The following is a 19,097-nucleotide window of genomic DNA, read 5'->3' on the forward strand; positions in this document are numbered from 1 at the left end:
GCCTGACAAGCACTCAAGTTATGTTTTGGGATGCAGTCAACATTAGCAATTTTTCCTTAAATAAAGAAAAAAATAGATTGCGTTGTATGTGCTCTGCTCTGAAGACTCTGACAGACCAAAAGACTCCACTGAACTCCTGGAATGGAGGATGGATCTCTGTAATGGAACCAAGAGCTGTGCGGAGGGGAGAGTGGGGAAGCATGGAGGAGGGTTGGAGGAAGGAGAGGAGAAGAAGACAGCTCAGGACAACACTGGAAACCCGTCCAAGACAAAGTCTAACTGGGAGAAATGCAGCGGGGGACGGTAAAGCAGCGCTTTGTGTTTGGGGGAGCATGGCGACCCTGCTGTCCCTCTGAGGGCGGACCGCCTCCCACGCCCTCCAGGTGTCGCAGGCACATCTGGGGGCTACCCTGGACGTGTGTTCATTTCCAGGAATCACTGAGTGTAAAAGGCTGAGTAAGATACAGTTCGTGTTCTAAAGTTGTGCAGTTTAGTCAGGGCACGTGTCTTAAGACATGGTATAATAACAATGTAAAGAAAAGAAATGCCAATAATGGTCCAGAGTTTTAAAGTGCTAAAGGACTTCAGAGAAAGGATAACTGAAAAGGAGGAGAAGGAGTTACTGTGGTGAAGCATTCGTCCAGATGGTGGGGAGCAGGGAAGCCATTTGGAGCAAGAGACGGGGTACACACACAGACGGCAGGGTGTTGAGGAGGCTGATTGAAAAATCACAAGCAGTGAGGGGCGCCTGGATGGCTCAGTGGGTTAAGCAACCAACTTCAGCTCAGGTCATGATCTCATGGTTTGTGGGTTTGAGCCCCGCATTTGGGCTCTGTGCTGACAGCTCAGAGCCTGGAGCCTGCTTTGGATTCTATGTGTGGCTCTCTCTGCCCCTCCCCAGTTGCACTCTGTCTCTCACTGTCAAAAATAAAATAAACACTAAAAAAAAAAGAAAAGAAAAAGAAAGAAAATCACAAGCAGTGTGGAAAGGCGAGCCATGCCCAAAGATTCAGGTGTCCCCCTATGGGAACAGGAAAGTGTTCCTAATCTGTGAAGCTAATAATCTGTGGCAACAAGGAAGCTGCCTTAGAGACAGAGAGGACAGTTTGGAGGTGATTTTATGGGGGCGATTTTAGGTAGACTCAGTTGCCTCACCTGAGGCGTGCTGATTGGCACTATTTGTAGAGCTGTAGAGAAAGGCAGTACAAATCTGTTCCCGAAGGGCTGCTTACGGGTCAGAGAGGCTTGTGCGCTTATTCTGGCCCCCTGTGTGACACCGGCAAGGAGCAAGATGGCGCAATTTTCAGTATAGTATGCAAATGAACAATAAGCAAGGGCAAAGCATCTTTGAAATTAAGGATGCCAATAAGCACATGAAAGGATGTTCAATGTCACAATCATTAGGAAAATGCAAATCGAAACCACAGTGAAATACTACTTCATGCCCATTAGGATGGCTATTAATTAAAAAATGTTTACTTATGCATGAATGGATAGACAAGATTTAGTGTATTATTCAGCCTTAAAATGGAATGAAACTTTGACACACACTCTAACGTGATCATATGCTAAGTAAAATAAGCCAGACTCCAAAGGACAAAGGTTGCAGAACTCCACTTACATGAGACAGTAGAGTAGTCAAATCAGTAGAAAAAGAAAATAGCCTGGTGGTTTCCAGGGCCTGGGGGGAGAGGGAAATGTGGAGCTAAAGTTTAACAGTATGGAGTTTCAGTTTGAAAAGACGAAAAAGTTCTGGAGGTGGATGGTGACGATGGTTGCACAAAAATATGAGTGTATTTAATGCCACGGAATGTGCACCTAAAATGGTTAAAATCACAAATTTTATGTTATGCATGTTTTACTACTACTACTACTACTACTACTACTACTACTACTACTACTATTACCACCACCACCACGACCACACACACACACACACAATGAAGCTGCCCCTACTACAGAATTCAGGAGTGGACTTCCAAAAATGTAAAAGCTAAATTTTTACTCTTCATCTCTTCTACCTCCCCTCCATCCATTGCCAAAAGACCAAACTTTTTAAAGCTAGTTTGTGGGGCTCTTGTCTGGCTCAGACAGTAGAGCATGCAACTCTTGATCTCAGGGTCATAAGTTTGAGTCCCAAGTTGGGCATAGAGGTTACTAAAAAAAAAAAAAAAAAAGCCAGTATAACCTGTCTTCCCATATCTGGTTTTATCACCTCCTGTCCCTTACCATACATCCTTTGTTTTATAGCTAGTATATGGGCCAACACTCCAGAGAAAGAGCAAAGTCAGGATTTAAAGACAGAAGAATGGAGAAAGAAAAGTCTCCTTGCTTAAGAAAATGGAACTCCTTAATATGAAAGTCTAATAGATGATGAAGATTAACATTTAGTAGATTATCATTATGATCAAGATTAACATGTTGCTTGTATTGCCGTTGATGTAATATATGTTATGTTAAGAACGACACTTTAGGGGCACCTGTGTGGCTCAGTCGGTTAAGCGGCCAACTTTGGCTCAGGCCATGATCTCACAGTTCGTGGGCTCTGTGCTGACAGCTCGGAGCCTGGAGCCTGCTTCAGATTCCATGTCTCCCTCTCTCTCTGCCCCTTCCCCATTCATGCTCTATTCCTCTCTGTCTCAGTAATAAATAAAACCATAAAAAAAAAAAAAAAGAATGGCACTTTACCTCTTTGGTCTTCTTTCCAAAAACCTAATTCTGGTCTAATTATGAGAAATCATTAGGTAAATCCCAGTTGAGGCACACTCTACAAAGTACCTGAGGAGTACTACTCAAAACTGTCCAGCTCATCAAAAACAAGCAAAGTCCAAGAGACTGTCACAGCCAAGAGGACCAGAAAATGGATGTCAAGAGATGGAAGCTACACTTGGTAGGAGCATGGCAGGATGCATAGACTTGCTGAATCAGGATGTTGTACACCTGAAAGTAATGTAACATTGTGTCACCTGTACTTCAATGAGAAAAAAAGATTTGTATTTGAATTTTAGAACTCTCGTCTAGAAGAGTAAATAAAAAGTTACAATATGAACCCCAAACAAATAAATGAACAAAAACAGAATATTAGGTAAAAACTTAGAGAGTATGAATAAAGTATGCACTTTCATTAATAAAAATGTAAACTAAGGAGTCTTTGAGAGACACCTAATGAAACATTAGGCCTAAAATAATATGATGAATGGGATTTGTTTCAGGTTGACCAAGTTGGGTGGGAAAACATGGGTGGAGTTAGAGCCAGAGTTGACCGTTGTTAAGCTAGCTTATGGGTACCCGGGTGCTCTTTATTTTATTTTTTCTTCTTTTGTATGTGTCTGTAAAACTGTCCATGATAAAAAGTTACAGACTTTTAAAAAAGATGTAGTAGGTTAATTTATAGAAATCTGGGTGCTGTTTGTGACCATTTCCTCCCATCAGACTGGGACACAGAGAAAACCAGTCTTGAGAGAGGGAAAAAACAATAATAAAGCCAAGACACAGGGGAGCAGGGGTGATGAAAGGCGGGAGCAGTAAAATGTTTGTTTCTGCTTCCCACCCGCACCTCCCTGCCCCTAGACTTTGTCCTGGGATTATGAAACAAACCCCTGCATTATCACTTCTTTAAATAATTAAGAATTTAATTCTATGAGTAGAGGCTGTCTCTTTCTTCTTCTTTATTATTTTTTAATTAAGTGTTTAAATTTAAATCTAAGTTAGTTAACATATAGTGTAGTAATAGTTTCAGGAGTAGAATTTAGTGATTCATCACTTACATATAACAACCAGTGCTCATCCATCAAGTGCCCTCCTTAGTGCCCATCACCATTTAGCCCATCCCCCTTCCCGACACCCCTTCAGCAACCCTCAGTTTGTTCTCTATATTTAAGAGTCTCTTATGGTTTGTCTTCCTCTCTGTTTTTATCTTATTTTTGCTTCCCTTAAACTTATGTTCATCTGTTTTGCTTCTTAAATTCCACAGGAGTGAAATACTACATTTGTCTTTCTCTGACTGACCTATTTCACTTAGCATAATAATCTAGTTCCACCCATGTTGTTTCAAATGGCAAGAACTCATTCTTTTTCCTCATCGAGTAATATTCCACAGAGGCCACATATCTTCTTTATCCATTCACTGGTTAGTGGACATTGGGCTCTTTGTATACTTTGGCTATCGTTGATAGCATTGCTATAAACATTGGGGTACATGTGCCCCTTTGTATCAGCATTTTTGTATCATTTGGATAAACCTAGTAGTGTAATTGCTGGTAATAGGGTCGTTCTCTTTCTAATTTTTTGAGAAACCTCCAGACTGTTTTCCAGAGTGGCTGTACCAGTTTGCATTCCCACCAGCAGTGCAAAAGAGTTCCTCTTGCTCTACATCCCTGCCAACATCTGTTGTTGCCTGAGTTGTTAATTTTAGCCATTCTGACAGATGTGAGGTGGTATCTTATTGTGCAAACCCCTGCTCTCTTAGACCAACCTCTGCCCCTTCCCTTTAAGGCGCTCCAATGGTATCTATTTCATGAAGGTACAAGTCCAAACAAATACCAAGGAAGGAGTATAATGCACCCTTTGGTATCCTCACCCTAATTTAGGACTCATTCACTTTCTGAGTGTTTAAGATAAGTGGTCAAAGGTTTTTCACTTAGCCTTACAGAAAATACAGTGTGTAATAGAGGCAAAAGACCTGGCGTCTAGTCATGATTCTACCAGTGTCTGCCATGTGACTTTGGACAAGCTAGGTCAGGGCTCTGTGTTCATTCTTTCTTTCTTCTGTCTTGCTGTGACTGAGGGAGGCAAAGCATGAGGGCACCGCCAAAGGAAGGAGTTGCAAAACTTCAAAGTCCAGAATTCCTATTTTTAGTAGAGCTCCTCAAAGTTTCAAATCATCAGATTCTGTTCAGATTTTGCCTCACTGAGTGCTTATTACAAAACTTGAACTTTGGAGCTAGCTGCTCAAGAGAAAATTAAGTGGAAGCAAGTTCTTTTCTTTCTCTTCCCCCTCCTTCTTTAATTTCACTGTACAGTGATATGCATTTTCCTACTGGATTAAAAACATAAATAACGCAAGGACAATATGCTGTAACAAAAGACCTAAAGGTCGCCTCATTAGTCCTTTCTTTGTGTTCACCCATGCAAACTCTCTTTGCTGTTCATTATCTTAGTAGTAGGTGTGGTGGGTGACCAGGCATGGGAATTCTGAAACTAGACCAGAGAAAATCGTTAGTTATCTTAACGTCTGTGTACGGAAATGCGGGTGGGGTTAGCTGGTCTTTCAGTATTGTAGAAGCTGCTACACACAGCAGGTTTTATGAATAGAATGTTGGAAATCAAAAGATAGAGCTTTGAAGCTTGAAAGAAGTTCTTGATTTTCAGATGTACGCTAAGATGGAAACCATATGACTTTTTGCACTAAAAAATAATGTGCACCCAGCGATTGACAATATCTTCTAAGTAACCCCACAGCATACATAATTGGTTACTGTATGATCACGGGAAGTTCCATATTGTTCTCAATGTATATATATATTACATTTGATTCCCATTACTTCAAAATAGTTATGTTCTAAAATTGCCATAAACACTGAATTAGCAATTAACAAAGTTAAAAACAGGGTTAGGTTTCTGCAAGCCTCTGGTCACAACATTTTCATCAATGAATCAATAACTTTATTTTAGATTTTTTAAAAAGACATCTAATTTAATATATATTGTTTATTCATCAACATTGAATAATGACCAACAGCTCTGTTCTCCATCATTATCCCTTTGTGATGTGTAAGGAAGTCCTCAAGTCTTGTTTTATGCCAGATCTTTTATTGTTCAGGATGGAGTATGAATAGAACAAACCAAAACTTCTTCTTACTCATGCCCAGTGACCATACTTGGCTCATAGTATGCTTAGATGTGTAGAGAAAATGGAGCCTTTCCTTTCTCTGTGGCAGATCTGGTCTTCTTACAATTTCTTCTCCATTGGAAGAGGAAAGCCGAATTCATCAGTTAATAATTTCCCAGTCTCTTCAGTCAAAACTGTTTGTTTGTTTTTGGTTTACAATAGTCTTTCCTTTCAGGAAAAGCTCATTTATTCTGAGTTTTGACTCCTCTCTCTCACCTCCAAGATGGCTTCCAGGTGTGTGGAGAGCACACTGTACCCTGGAGGGTGTGGCAGGCGACTGTGGCTCTGCATCAGGGGGTTCCGGTGTTGCTTTCTGGCCCCTACTGGCCTCTGTGGTGGTGGGTCCCTTGCTTACTCTGGTGGCATCTGCCATAGAAGTCTTCATTTGGGGAAAGAGTGATCTAGTCTCTCTCAGCGTGATCAGGGTCTAGGGGTTTTCCCAGCCAACCTGTCTGTCCTTCCGTGACTGAGAATTCATGCCAGAGCTGATGGAGCCAGGGATGGGCACGTCACCCAAGCTGGACCAGTCAGAGACCTTCCCTAGGATTTTTCAAACTGGAACTAAGCAGCCTAGTCTCTTTCAGGAGGCAGAGTTGTGAGATGGGAGGCTCAGGGCCAGTAGGCCACTTTTTTTTTGCTACTTCGAGGAAGTAAAGGAAGACCTGTGGGAAGGAGCACATATTGAGAGTGTGAGTTGCAAAAACAGGCAGATCCCTGATCTAAGTTATACTTGAGATCCTGTGCTTTTTTTCTTTTTTCCTGTTTTTCTGTGAGCTATTCACACACCTTTCTAGTAAATTCCCCCTTTGGGTCCAAGCTAGTTTGAGTTTCTCATACCTGCAACTGAAAAAAAAAATCCTCAAACATTTATAATTTAAAAAGATTTAATGATCATCATAGCACTTGCATATTTACAATAATTCCAAGCAACCTTCATTTACACTATTCCCCACAAGTATACAATGTTTATAGGCTGGGAACTATTGTTGGCAAGCACACAAGATAATTGAGATTAAAAAAAAATCGCTATTATGAAATGTAACACTCATACAAAAAAGTATACAAATAAAAAACGTACCTGATGAAGAGTTATCACTAAGTTAACACCTCTGTAATTTTCACACAGAAACAACACTGCTAACACCCACAAAGTCCAATCTCATGCTGCCTTCCAATCAGGTTTCTCACTTTATTGTTTTCACTTCCTTATTTTTTTCCCTAGTTTTATTACCCAAGCACACATCCCTGAACCTTAAAATTGAATTCTTCCATTTTTTCGAACATTATATAAATGAAGTAATGTAATATAACTTTTGGGGGGGATCTGGCTTCTTTTGTTCTGGATTATATTTTGAGATTCATCCAGTAGTTAGCTGTTGCTATAGTTGAGTTTCTTACTTTATTATTATTTTCCTAATGTTTTTTAGCTTTATTTTTGAGAGAGAGAGCGTGAGCAGGGGAGGGGCAGAGATAGAGGATGAACCATGAGATCAGGACCTGAGCTGAATGGGATGCTCAACTGACTGAGCCACCCAGGCTCCCCTATAATTCAGTTTTTTTAAAAATTGCTGTTTAGTATTACATAATATGAATGTACAATCATCTATCAATCCTGTTGATAGATTTTTTTTGGCCATTATGAATAATATTGGTATGTGCATTCTTGGTGAATACATGCACACTTTTTTTTTTTTTTTGAGTGTATACCTAAGAGTTGAATTGCTAGATCATGAATATGTACCTTTTCAGGTGAGTAAATAATATCAAAATCTTTTCCTAAATGATTTTTCCAGTTTATATTCCTATCAGCATTTTATGAGAGTTTCTCCTGTTCTATATCCTAACACTTCTCAGTCCTTTTAACTTTAGCTATTTGTGTGGGTGTGCATGGTATCTCACTGTGGTTTTAATTTCACTTCCTCCTGATTGCTAATGAAACTGAACTCCATTTTGCATGTTTAATGGATGTTTGTATACCTTTTGTAAAATGCCTGTTGAAGTCTCTTGCCTGTTTTTTTGATTGCCTTTCTCTTTATTGATTTGTAAAAGCTCTTTATATATTTGAGTAAGAGACCAAGAGCCCTCTATTGGATATGTATGTTGCAAGCATCTTCTTCCACTCTGTGGCTTGCCTTTTCACTCACTTAATGGTGTTTTTTGAGGGAGAGAATCTTAACTTTAATTCAGACTTAGCAATTGGGAGTTGAAAACACTGCATCTGCATCTGCTTCGGACAGAATAACTAGACCAAGCAGTGGAAAGTAAATTTCTCAATTCAATAAAATGAACTCACACAGGCTCTAGACAAAGTTGCACATTCTTTCTTTGGAATGTTGTTTCTGAGATGGCATTGTATGTTTAAATGATTGAAAATTCCATTCCATTCCAATCCAGAAAAATATACTTACAATATTTAATTCTGCCGCTTGGTGGTGTCATGGAAAACTAATAATAATGATTTAAAAGGATTGTTCTGAAAGTTTGCTGGACAGTAGGACTCGGCTATTAGCAAATTAAAAAAATATAAAGTTTTTTGAGTTTGCAATCCTCTTATATGTTATAATGGCTAAAAAATGCACAAACTGTTTTTTTAATCATGGAAATTTTCAAGTATCCTAAAATGCCAATATAACTAAGATCTTTGTGTCTAATACATAGATAATGTTAGTATCCTGTCATATTTACATTAAAAAATTAACTAAAGTTTATGCTCCTTTGTTCTCCTGTCTCATTTCTCTGCTTTTCCCACTAGAGGTGACCACTATCCAGAATTTGATGTGTATCAGTCCAGTTCTTGTTTTCCTATTTTTCCTACATTTTGCGAGTTCATGAACAATACAAATGTTATTTCCTATTTCTAAACGTATCTTTTCATGCTATAGTATACTGCAACTTGCTAACATTGTACTTGGTCATATTGATACATACAGTCTTATACAGACATAAACAGATCTAGGTCACTAGTTTTAACTGCTGTGTAGTTAATTCACGACAAACACTCTAGTTTTATTTATCCCTCTATCAATAAACATTTTAATGTTGCAATAAACGCAATGCCTAGAACAATATCAAATACAGTAGATCCTCCATTAGATGAATGAGGCAAGCTTTTAATTAAAGAAATGCAGCATAAAATATCTCATGCAGACTATTTTTTTTTTTTTTTGCTTCAATTTTCCAGTTATTGGTCGTTATCATCCACCCTATGTGCAGGCGTGGCAGGAGTCATTCTCTAAAATTTTCTAATGCTTTTTTACCCAATTCACTGAAAAAGGCTCTGATGTGCGCGCATGGGGACAGGGGTGAGCGGATACAGTGGGTAGAGAATGGTTACAAAGAAACTTCAATGTCAAAATACAAGCCAATGGTTTGTCTGGTCTTGAGCAGGGGTTGGTGGCAGCAGCAAGCGTTATAAATCTGGGGGAGGTCTGACAGTTTACAATGCAAGGCATGTCTGGTGCCACTATATCCGGATAAAGAGATAAAGGAATATAAAGGTCTTTCTCTCCAAGTACGTTCTGAAAGCTATTACCATCAAACGCCAGACGGTTGCCATGAGAACCAGCAGGGGGAGGGGAAGGGAGAGAAGATCCGCCAGAATCCTTGATGCACTTAGAATGTTTCTTCTTCCGGTCCTTTGCTCTTAGCAACCACCACCCCTCTCCTGGGTCCCCCGCCCATTCTGTGGGCTCTCGTCATGCTCTTCCTTTTTTGATTCTTTCCTTCTCCATTCTAAGTCGCCATCTTGGGCCATGCCTCAAGATGGCGCCCCCTGGTCCTAAAGGCAGAGCCCTGGCGCGCCAGCGAGCCTGCGCACGCCCGTGCTCAGGAGCGGGAGGGTGGGGCGGTGACGCCCAGACGCTGCCCCGCCCCCGGTAGTCGCCCCGCCCCTGGTCCTCGTCCGCCTTCCTCCCGCCAGGCGAACCCGGAAGTGGAGGAGGAGGCGCGGCGGCGGTGGCCGAACGGGCAGGCGCTGGCGGAGCCCAACTGGGGAGCGTGTCTGGGGTTGGGGGCGGGGGGCGGGGCTGAGCGGCCTGGGCAGTCAGGCCCGGACGGGGCGGGGGAGGCCATGGCCTCGGCTGAGTTGCAGGGGAAGTACCAGAAGCTGGCTCAGGAGTACTCGAAGGTATCCATCGTGGGCGGGGAGTAGGGGGTCTCCGGCCCCACGGCCTCGGCTTGTCTTGACAGCTACTCCTCGGGACGAAGGGGGAACGGCTCAGGGGACACGCTCGCTTGCCCCTCCTTTCCTCTGCCTTCTCTATCCACCATTACCATGCCTCCACCTGCAGCTCCCAGGAGATGGGGCTGGGCCGCGTCTGGGTCCGTGTGTGTTTCTGCGGGAAGGAGCAGGAGTTTGATTCTTGCTTCTCACTAAACTAGCGGGCTTGGGACTGGGGTGTCAAAATCCTGGCTTCTGCCTCTGGCGCTAGTCGGGAGGGGAAGGGAAGGGTAAGGATCAACCCCTCCACTGCTGCTTCCTCAATCTTCCCAGCCCGGTGATGGGAAGGATCAAGCTTTCTTCCTTCTCACAGAGATGAGATGAAGATAAAGAGATTTGTGTGTCCCCAGTCAATTCGGGAGGATGAAGAGAGCCATTTGTATAAAATGTTTCACTGGGGATGGGTGGTTACGAATGTGTTCAGTGCATTGGCAAGATGTTGTCTGGAGATGGTTTTGAAAGCTTGAATGCTAGGGCTGTGTCCTTTTTTCTTTTCCTTTGGTCACCTGGAGTGGGGCAGAGCACCCAGGTGCTCAATACATGCTGAATTAAGCAAACTAGGCACCCGCCTTTAAATGATGGAACCCTTTCCTTGGAAAAGGGCGGTGCTGCTTCTAAGGTGTTGCTGCCTTGTGAATATTCTAATGAAATTATGAAAGAATCTCACATCTTCGGAAATTGATTCAACAGTCATTAAGCTTAGTTTTTTGTGACCTTTTATCATGGGGGCAATGGGAAGACTTAGCCCACAATTTGGAGAAATGGACACATTTTTTTCCCTTAGCATTTCATTTAACAGAGGCTCAGCAAGGTGAAATAAAATCTTGTTTGAAAAATAAAAGCTGTGCCTAAACAAACACACTTACCTCTTTTCACCATCAAATGGGAGTCTTTTGAGACTTTTGAGACTCCATTGGTGCTACCACTGGCAAAACTTATTGCACTTCCATTTAAATTGGTCTTCGGAGCCTGTAGCACAATGTCAGATGGCAAGTTTTCAACCTTTGAGGGAATATTTTCTTGGTTGAGAGGGTCAGAAGTTGTTTGAAACATCCATATGATGAAGAAGGGTGTGGAGGATGGCAAAACTCAAACTTGGTTCTACTATTTGTGGGTGAAAATGTTTTATGAATGTAAAGTAAGGGGACTGATTTTCTTCTCCAGGAGTAAACAATCTCAGAAGGCAATTCCAAATGGCAAAAGAGAGTTCTAAAAATGTTTTAAGCAGTGACTGCATGGCTGAAATAATTGTATGGCCTCCCCAAAGTATCACGAACTTGGAAGATCTTATTTATTTGGATATAGATGCTCTTGTGTTCAGCAGACATTTATTATGTGCCTTCTGTGAATGGTCTGCCAGGGTCTGCTGAATGAGGCAGAGTTCCAGTTTAAGGAGAACCCTTTAATAGAATGTTCACACACGGTACATAATTGGGATACAGAACGAGAGATGGAGGGTAAGGGTTGAAGAGGCTAACTCAGACTGGGAAGTAGGGAAGAGGGAGGGTTGGTAGCATCCCAAGCAAAAAGAGAGGACTATGTTTGCAAACGTGAAAGCACATTAAGATACATGAGAAGACTGGTGAAATATAGCTGGAGAGTTAATTTGGACCTGATCATAAAGGGTTGTGGAGGTCAAATATATTTGAACTTTGTCTTTTGAGTAGTAGATGTCAAAGGTTTTTACTCAGGATAATGACATTACTTTTAGGAGGGGAACTGCTAACTGTGTGGAGGATGGATTGAAATAGGGAAAGATTGGTGAAAAGAAGACCAGACTGTAGGCTGTTGGAATAGTTTGGGGAAGTGTAATACAGGCTTAAATTAGTGACTGTTGAAATGGACAGGAGAGCCTAGCTTTAGGAATTATAATTAAAGTACCTTTTCTTATCTCTTTTTTGAGTGCTTTCTTGGTACATAGCACTAAAATGTAGAGTGTAGGAGGCCCTCATTGTGGTGTCTCTTTCATTCTGTGGGATGTGGTAAGTGAGGGGAGACTGCGAGCTGACCCTGCTCTTCTGAGATGAGGGGATGTGACGGCTACTGACAGATGCCGCTGGCAGGAAGTTGAGGCAGTTTGGAGCAAAGGGGTGTATTAAAGGTTAGATGCAGTTATGGAATTTTAAGGTTGGCAGGCCCATTAAAGTTCTCTTGTTCACATAGGCGCTTGAGGTGTTTTTGGAGTAACTGCTGAAAATATCTAGTGGAGATGGACTGGCTAGAAGTCAGGACAATGGCCAGAGCTTCTGGGATAATTCCTATGAAGACAATAGTTGAACTGTAAGAGTTAATCAGGGTGGAACACTTTAGGTAGACTCTTTGGGGAACATGGGTGGGAAGCATGTGAAAGAAGGAGGGGATGCCAAGGAGACTCTAAGGAGGTCTGCCAGACTTGAGGTTATTTATCTCCTCGATTAGGCTAGGCCATTTTTCATACTTTTAATTGCAATGTGATGGAAATTTCAGAATGTAAGAGAACAGAGGTTGGTCAAAAGATCTCATGTGCTTTTTATTCCCTGTCAATTCTAGTGTCAAGGAATTCTAGATAAGATCTATGCCACCTTCAGCTCTGAGCCTGTGGAACGGGCAGTCTGCCTTTTCATTACCTTCTCTGGTGCAGAAATTGTGGGCTAATGTTGAGATCCAGTTATGTCTTTTTCCTTATTTAGGATACGAAGACAAAAGATTTCCTCATAAACAGTAGAAGGAGGCTACATAGCAAGAAAGCAGCAAGTGTGATCCCTAAACCAAGGACATTTGCAGAATCTCTTTGTTCTGATTTAATGCAGATCTCAGCCTGTTTTCCAGGAAGGGGCCCCCCTTTCTGCTGGGAACTGTGGTCATATATTTTTTCCTCCCAAGAAGGAAAAAAAATGATCTGAGGAGCTCCCATTAAGGAGACTGAAAGTTTAGTTGGATAAAGGATGGCTCATGGGAAGCCAAAGCAGATGAAACTTTCTGAGGCAGACTGATCGCTAAAATAGAGTATTAATGGAAAGGGCAGTGAATGTAGAGATTAAGACCCTAGTAGTTTGGGCAATTAGCAGGTCATGGGAGGCTTTTGAAATTTCAGGTTTAATAAAGTTCAGCGGAGGGAAAAGGTTTGTGCAGCTGAATTTTAGAGGTTTATGAAGTTAATTGGTAAGAGATACAAGCTATTTCTTTAAGACGTGAGGGAAAGCTAATCCAGGCCTTGGATACTACATTGTCGATTAAGAATCAAAGATCATTTCTTACATGGTGTCTCTTCCACAGTCTGGTCTGCTGCTTTTTTTTTTATGTTTTATTATTTATTTTTGAGAGAGAGAGAAAGACAGAGTGCAAGCAGGGAAGGGGCAGAGAGATGGAGACACAGAATCCAAAACAGGCTCCAGACTCTGAGTTGTCTGCACAGAGCCTGATGCGGGACTGGAACTCACGAATCATGAGATCATGACCTGAGCCGAAGTCAGATGCCTAACTGAGTCACCCAGCCGCCCCCTGCTTCTTTTTTTTTTTTAATGTTTATTTATTTATTTAGAGAGAGAGATTTAGAGCGTAAGCAGGGGAGGGGCAGAGAGAGAGAGGGAAAGAGAGAATCCCAAGCAGGTTCCACACTGTCAGCACAGAGCCCAACTCGAGACTCAGAACTCACGAGGTGTGAGATCGTCACCTGAACTGAAATCAGGAGTTGGATGCGTAACCGATTGAACTGCCCAGACACCCTGGCCTGGTCTGTTTCTGATGCTCAGGTATATCTCCTAGAGAAAGAGGCTAAGAGCACTGAGTCCTGGCTCTGTTTGGTTTCAGCCTGCTCTCTGTAGGAGCTCCTGCACCCCTGCCTGGCATCCTGTTATGAATGTAAGCACACTTCAGGTTCTGTTTTCTCAATATTTGTTTTACTCTGGGTCAGTGTTTCTCAGAGTGTGGCCCCTGGATCAGCATCATCAGCATCTGGGAATGAGTTAGAATTATAAATTCTCAGGTCCACGTGCTGGTTGTCAAACCCAGCAATCTGTACGTAAAAACCTGTGCAGTGATTTTGATGCACACCAAAGTCTGAGAGCCATGGCTTAAGGAATGGTATCAGTATATTAGCTCTTCTCACATAGTCTTTAAAAAAAATTTTTTTTTTTAACATTTATTTATATTTGAGAGACAGAGACAGAGTGTGAGCCAGGGACGGGCAGAGAGAGAGGAAGACACAGAACCTGAGGCAGGCTCCCGGCTCTGAGCTGTCAGCACAGAGCCTTACATGGGGCTCAAACCCATGAACGGTGAGATCATGACCTGAGCTGAAGTCTGATGCTTAACCAACCGAGCCACCCAGACGCCCCTCCTCACATAGGTCTTTTTAAAGCTCTTTTTGAGGCAGTAAAAACCAGTGGGAAAGTCAGACATCCATTATTTCTCTTAACAGTTTACTTTGCAATTGATGCTACTTTCAGTTATGAAGGAGATTGCCTTTGGGAGCTTTTTAGATTTATACTCTTAGGAAAGAGCTATTTATATTGGTAAAGGGTCAGTTTTGATTTGATTTTGCTTTCCAGATAGTGGAGCTTGGTGGAACCTGATTAATTGCCTCTTGCTATAAGAGAAATTGACTCAGGAGCAGGATTAAAAATGAGTATTATCTGGATTAAAATCTAGTACCAGTTTTGTGTGTGTGTGTGTGTGTGTGTGTGTGTGTTTTGCCCTAATGTGTGGGGTTTACTACTGAAGTTTGATTGGAAAATAGCATTGTGTTCATTGTGTTCAGTGCTATCTAATGGAACTTTCCATGAGAATGAAATGTTCTGTATTTATGCTGTCTAGTAGGGTAACCACTAGCCATTTGGGGCTACTAAGCATTTTCAATGTGGCTGGTGCAATTCAGGAACAGAATGTTAGATTTTATTTATTTATTATTATTTTTTTATGTTTATTTATTTTGAGAGAGAGCACAGGGGAAGGGTAGAAAGAGAGGGAGAGAGAATCCTAAGTAGGCTCCATGCTGTCAGCTCAGAGCCCAATGGGGAGCTTGATGTCAAGAACCATGAGATCGTGACCTGAGCTGATATCAAGATTTGGATACCTGAGCCACCCAGGTGACTGGAAAGAGAGAATTGTAAACACACTCCACACTCAGTGCAGAGCCCAACATGGTGCTCAATCCTGCGACCCTGGGATCATGACCTGAGGCAAATTAAGAGTTAGACACTTAACCAACTGAGCCACTGAGGTGCCCCTGTTAGATTTTATTTAAATTTAATTAGGCACATGTGGCTTTTGGCCACCCTGTTAGAAAGTGCTAGTTTAACCCCTAGATCAATGCATCACAAACACAGAATGTCTCTGTCATTTGCCTGAAGACCTCGTTGAACTGCAGATTCTGGTTCAGTAGGTCTGGGGCAGGGCTTCAGAATCTGCTCCCAGGTGAGGCTATTGGAGCTGTCTGCAGACTACATTTTGAACAGTAAGGCCTTAGAAAAGCCAGGGGTGTCTTCCTCTTCCTCTTTAATCCCACTGATTTACTTGTCCAGTCACTGGTGAGGCAGCTAGATTGCAGGGTTTGGGGGTGGGATTTGTCCTAATGAGTTTCCTTGCATAGGAGCAGGAGCAGAAGGGTTCCGTCTGAGGCAGGTCTGAGAGCAGAAGGTTTTTTTTTCCTGCCTCAGTGACTGAATAACTCCAGCCACCACTATCTGGTACTGTATAGCCTACAGGAATTTTATCCCCTTGCAAGTAAGTAGATAGAGGGAAAGACCAAGTGATAGTCCCAGCACTTTGGAATACTTAAAATGTTGGGACTGAAAGGAACTTTAGGGATCATCCAGACCAAAGATTCTGATGCTAGGGTCTGCAGGTGACTTCAGTATTTCATTGCTTTGAATCTGGGTTTTCGTAAGGCTTAGGGATGGGCTTTGGGTTGTATGTGGCAACATTACTTTGTAATGAAGGAAAGCTATATGTTTAATAGCTTTTTTATAGGGTTGTTAAACATGTAAAGTGTCAAAGTGTTCATTGTATGAAACTTATGTAAGTGATTCTAACACAGAAAATTTTTGAGGATTAGATGAGAAAATTTGCATATGTGATTCATCTCTCTTTCCCCACAAACTCATCCAACAGTTAGTGATTGAAGGTAGTAAATTTCTCACCTTGGGCCAGGTATCCCACATTGTTAAAGTGGCAGGAGAGGGGTCATAGTTGACTTACCACCACCTTCTCTCTCCCTAGAGAAATAGCTTTGTGATGAGCCTGACTGAGGCTGGGCTGTTCCAGAACAGACTACATAGAGTAGTCTGCATAGTGGTATTTAGGGAGTTAGGCTCAGAGCTTTTGAGGATTCTTGGTGTCCAGTAGGACCACATGGTTCAAATCATTTGGAGGATTGTGAGAGAGGGACTGTTAAAATAATGACAGCTTTATGGATACATAATGTATTGCATTCAAACACCTTTTTACATACAGTATTTAATTTGATTAACTAAAAATGATGGAGTGCCTTCTCTAACCATGGTATTGAGTTTTCATTGTAGGCAGGAAACACAGGAAGTATGCTGTGGTCTCTACCATGAACGATAGTTTTGTTGGTAGTTGGGAGATGAGTATAGAAGTCAAACATAAATTGGTAAATGTAAAACTTACTACTTTAAAAAGTAAAATTAAAACTGAGCAGTTTAATAAGAGATGTCTTGGGGTACCTGGGTGGCTCAGTTGTTTAAGTGTCTGACTCTTGATCTCAGCTCAGGTCTTGAGTTCAAGCCTCGCATTGGGCTCCATGTTGGGCAGTGGAGCCTACTTTAAAAAAAAGTCTTCTTACTAGGTAAGTGCCAAAGTAACAGAGGGACAAGCTCACTGTGGGCCATAGGGAGTGGTTAGGAAAAATGGAGGGAGTAGGACCAGAGAGGAAGGAAGTAGGGTCCAAGAAGAACAGCTGGGATTTGGTTGGTCAAAATGAGGAAGGGCTGTGCTTTCGAAGTAAAGATAAAGATAATCAGAAGATTACAAGACCATGAAAAGGCAAGGCTTGAAACAAACTATGGAGGGTTTCAGAGTTGGGATGCAGAGGTGCTATTGCTTGACTGGGTGGAACAGAAAAGCTTGGTGCACGGTTGCTTGGAAGTCGGCTTTATCATTTTCTGGTCTGATGGAGACCTCAGGGCAGTTGTTTCTCAATTACGTCCATGTGCATTAGAGCCTCCACACATGTCTCCTTAGAGACATTAGTGACCATCTGATGATCTTGTACCAATTTCTAAACAGACAGTGTGCATTTGCCTCCACGCTGTGGTGAATGCTAAGGAGGAGATAGATGGATAGTAAAAGAACAGACTGATCACAGTAGCATCAGCATTGACAGGCTGCTGCTTCAGTAATGTGGCCGTAGTGATGCTGAAATGCAGGAAACCACCAAATGCCAGGAAGTGTAAATAGCATGGAAGTGGTATGGGCTGAGCTTATGATTGTCATCCTTTTCTACCTAATAGATAATAGAGTATTTAAGTAAGTATTTCTAAAGGAGCTGCATTTTCTGCCAAGCAGGTTTTTTTAAAGCCATGTTTTATGTGTTACTCAGTCCAGCAAATGATATTTTTCTACAGGAATATCCAAATCATTTTTATTGTAATCAAGTTGAATTCTACATCGCAGTAATTTAAACGTTTTGTTTTGCACAGCACCTTGTTGGCTCGGTTGGTGGAGCATGTGACTCATGATCTTGGGGTTGCCAGTTTGACCACCATGTTGGGTGTAGAGATTACTTAACATTAAAATCTTTAAGAAAATTTTTTGTTTTGCTGTTTAATGAAGGAGGCTGTTCATTTTGCTTTAAGAAGCTTTTAGGTGTGCCTTAGAAATGACAGTTAGATTCTTCCTTTTCTTTTAAATTGCTGTGGTTCTGGTCCAACAGAAAATGATCAGTTCAGCAGATTTCAAGCTTCAGATCTCTAGTTCTTGAAGCAATCGTTAGGATACCCCAGAAAGAAGACAGGTAAGAGATCACGGGTCAAAGTTAGGACAGGGTTATGAAGTGAAACCTGAAGACCGAAGTAGTCCTGCCGTCTTTTGGCTATGCTGGGTTTGTAAGTATTTACTGAATTCTGTTACCCAGGTAGCACATATCCCAGAGCATGTTGATACTGCTGCACAAGGAAAATACTACGCGATGGAAGTCAATACTAGAGTCGTACTTCTTTTTTTCTGAACTTTTAGAGCAGGGGTGCCTCAACTTTTTCTGTAAAGAGACTAACGGGAAATATTTAAGGCTTAGGGCCATACATTTTCTTTTCTTTTAATTTTTTTATGTCCTTATTTTATTTTGAGAGAGAGACAGAGAGTGAGTGGGGGAGGGGCAGAGAGAGAAGGAGGCACAGCATCCAAAGCAAGATCCAGGCTCTGAGCGATCAGCACGAGCCTGACGCGGGACTCAAACCCACTGTGAGATCATGACCTGAGCTGAAGTCGGATGCCCAACAGACAGAGCCACCCATGCTCCCCTATTTCAAACTTTTTCATTATTATTATATTTGTTATGTGTTCATTCAGTTAAACATCTGACTCATGGTTTGTGGGTTTGAGCCCCATGTTGGGCTTTGCACTGACAGCCCAGAGCCTGGAACCTATTTCGGATTCTGTGTCTCACTCTGTGCCCCTTCCCTGCTCTGTTCTGTCTCTCTCTCAAAAATAAGTAAACATTAAAAATATTTTTAAAAAAAAGTTCTGTTTCCATTTGTGGGGCCTTTTAAGATTTAGAAAGTGTTTTGACATTTCTTTTTCTGGTTCTCACAACAACGTCAGAAGAAAGAAAATTGGGTGGCTGTATTCACCCATGTTAGAGACCATTTAACTGAGGCTCAGAATGGTTAAGTGAATTTTTCAAGTTTACATTGTCTACTAATTGGCAGAGCAAGACTTGGGTCTTCTTTCTGTTGTGGTAGTGAACTGTATCTTTAACTTTCTAAAATTGAAAAGCTCATTTTTTAAATCTGCCTTTTGCTCAAGCTGTTGAATATCCTGTAGTATTCC

General features: G+C 41.7%; 1 protein-coding gene across 1 annotated transcript in view; it reads left to right on the forward strand.

Moving 5' to 3' along the window:
* Nucleotides 1–9,907: 9,907 nt before the first annotated feature.
* PPP1R21 (protein phosphatase 1 regulatory subunit 21) overlaps nt 9,908–19,097 on the forward strand; it is a 62,021-nt gene continuing 52,831 nt past the window's right edge. The window contains exon 1 of the mRNA XM_029937322.1: nt 9,908–10,016. Coding sequence (XP_029793182.1) covers nt 9,960–10,016 — 57 coding nt within the window. The 5' untranslated portion in view covers nt 9,908–9,959. The remainder of the gene's footprint in view (nt 10,017–19,097) is intronic.

The sequence above is a fragment of the Suricata suricatta genome, chromosome 4, assembly GCF_006229205.1.
Source record: "Suricata suricatta isolate VVHF042 chromosome 4, meerkat_22Aug2017_6uvM2_HiC, whole genome shotgun sequence".
Taxonomy (NCBI): Eukaryota; Metazoa; Chordata; class Mammalia; order Carnivora; family Herpestidae; genus Suricata; species Suricata suricatta.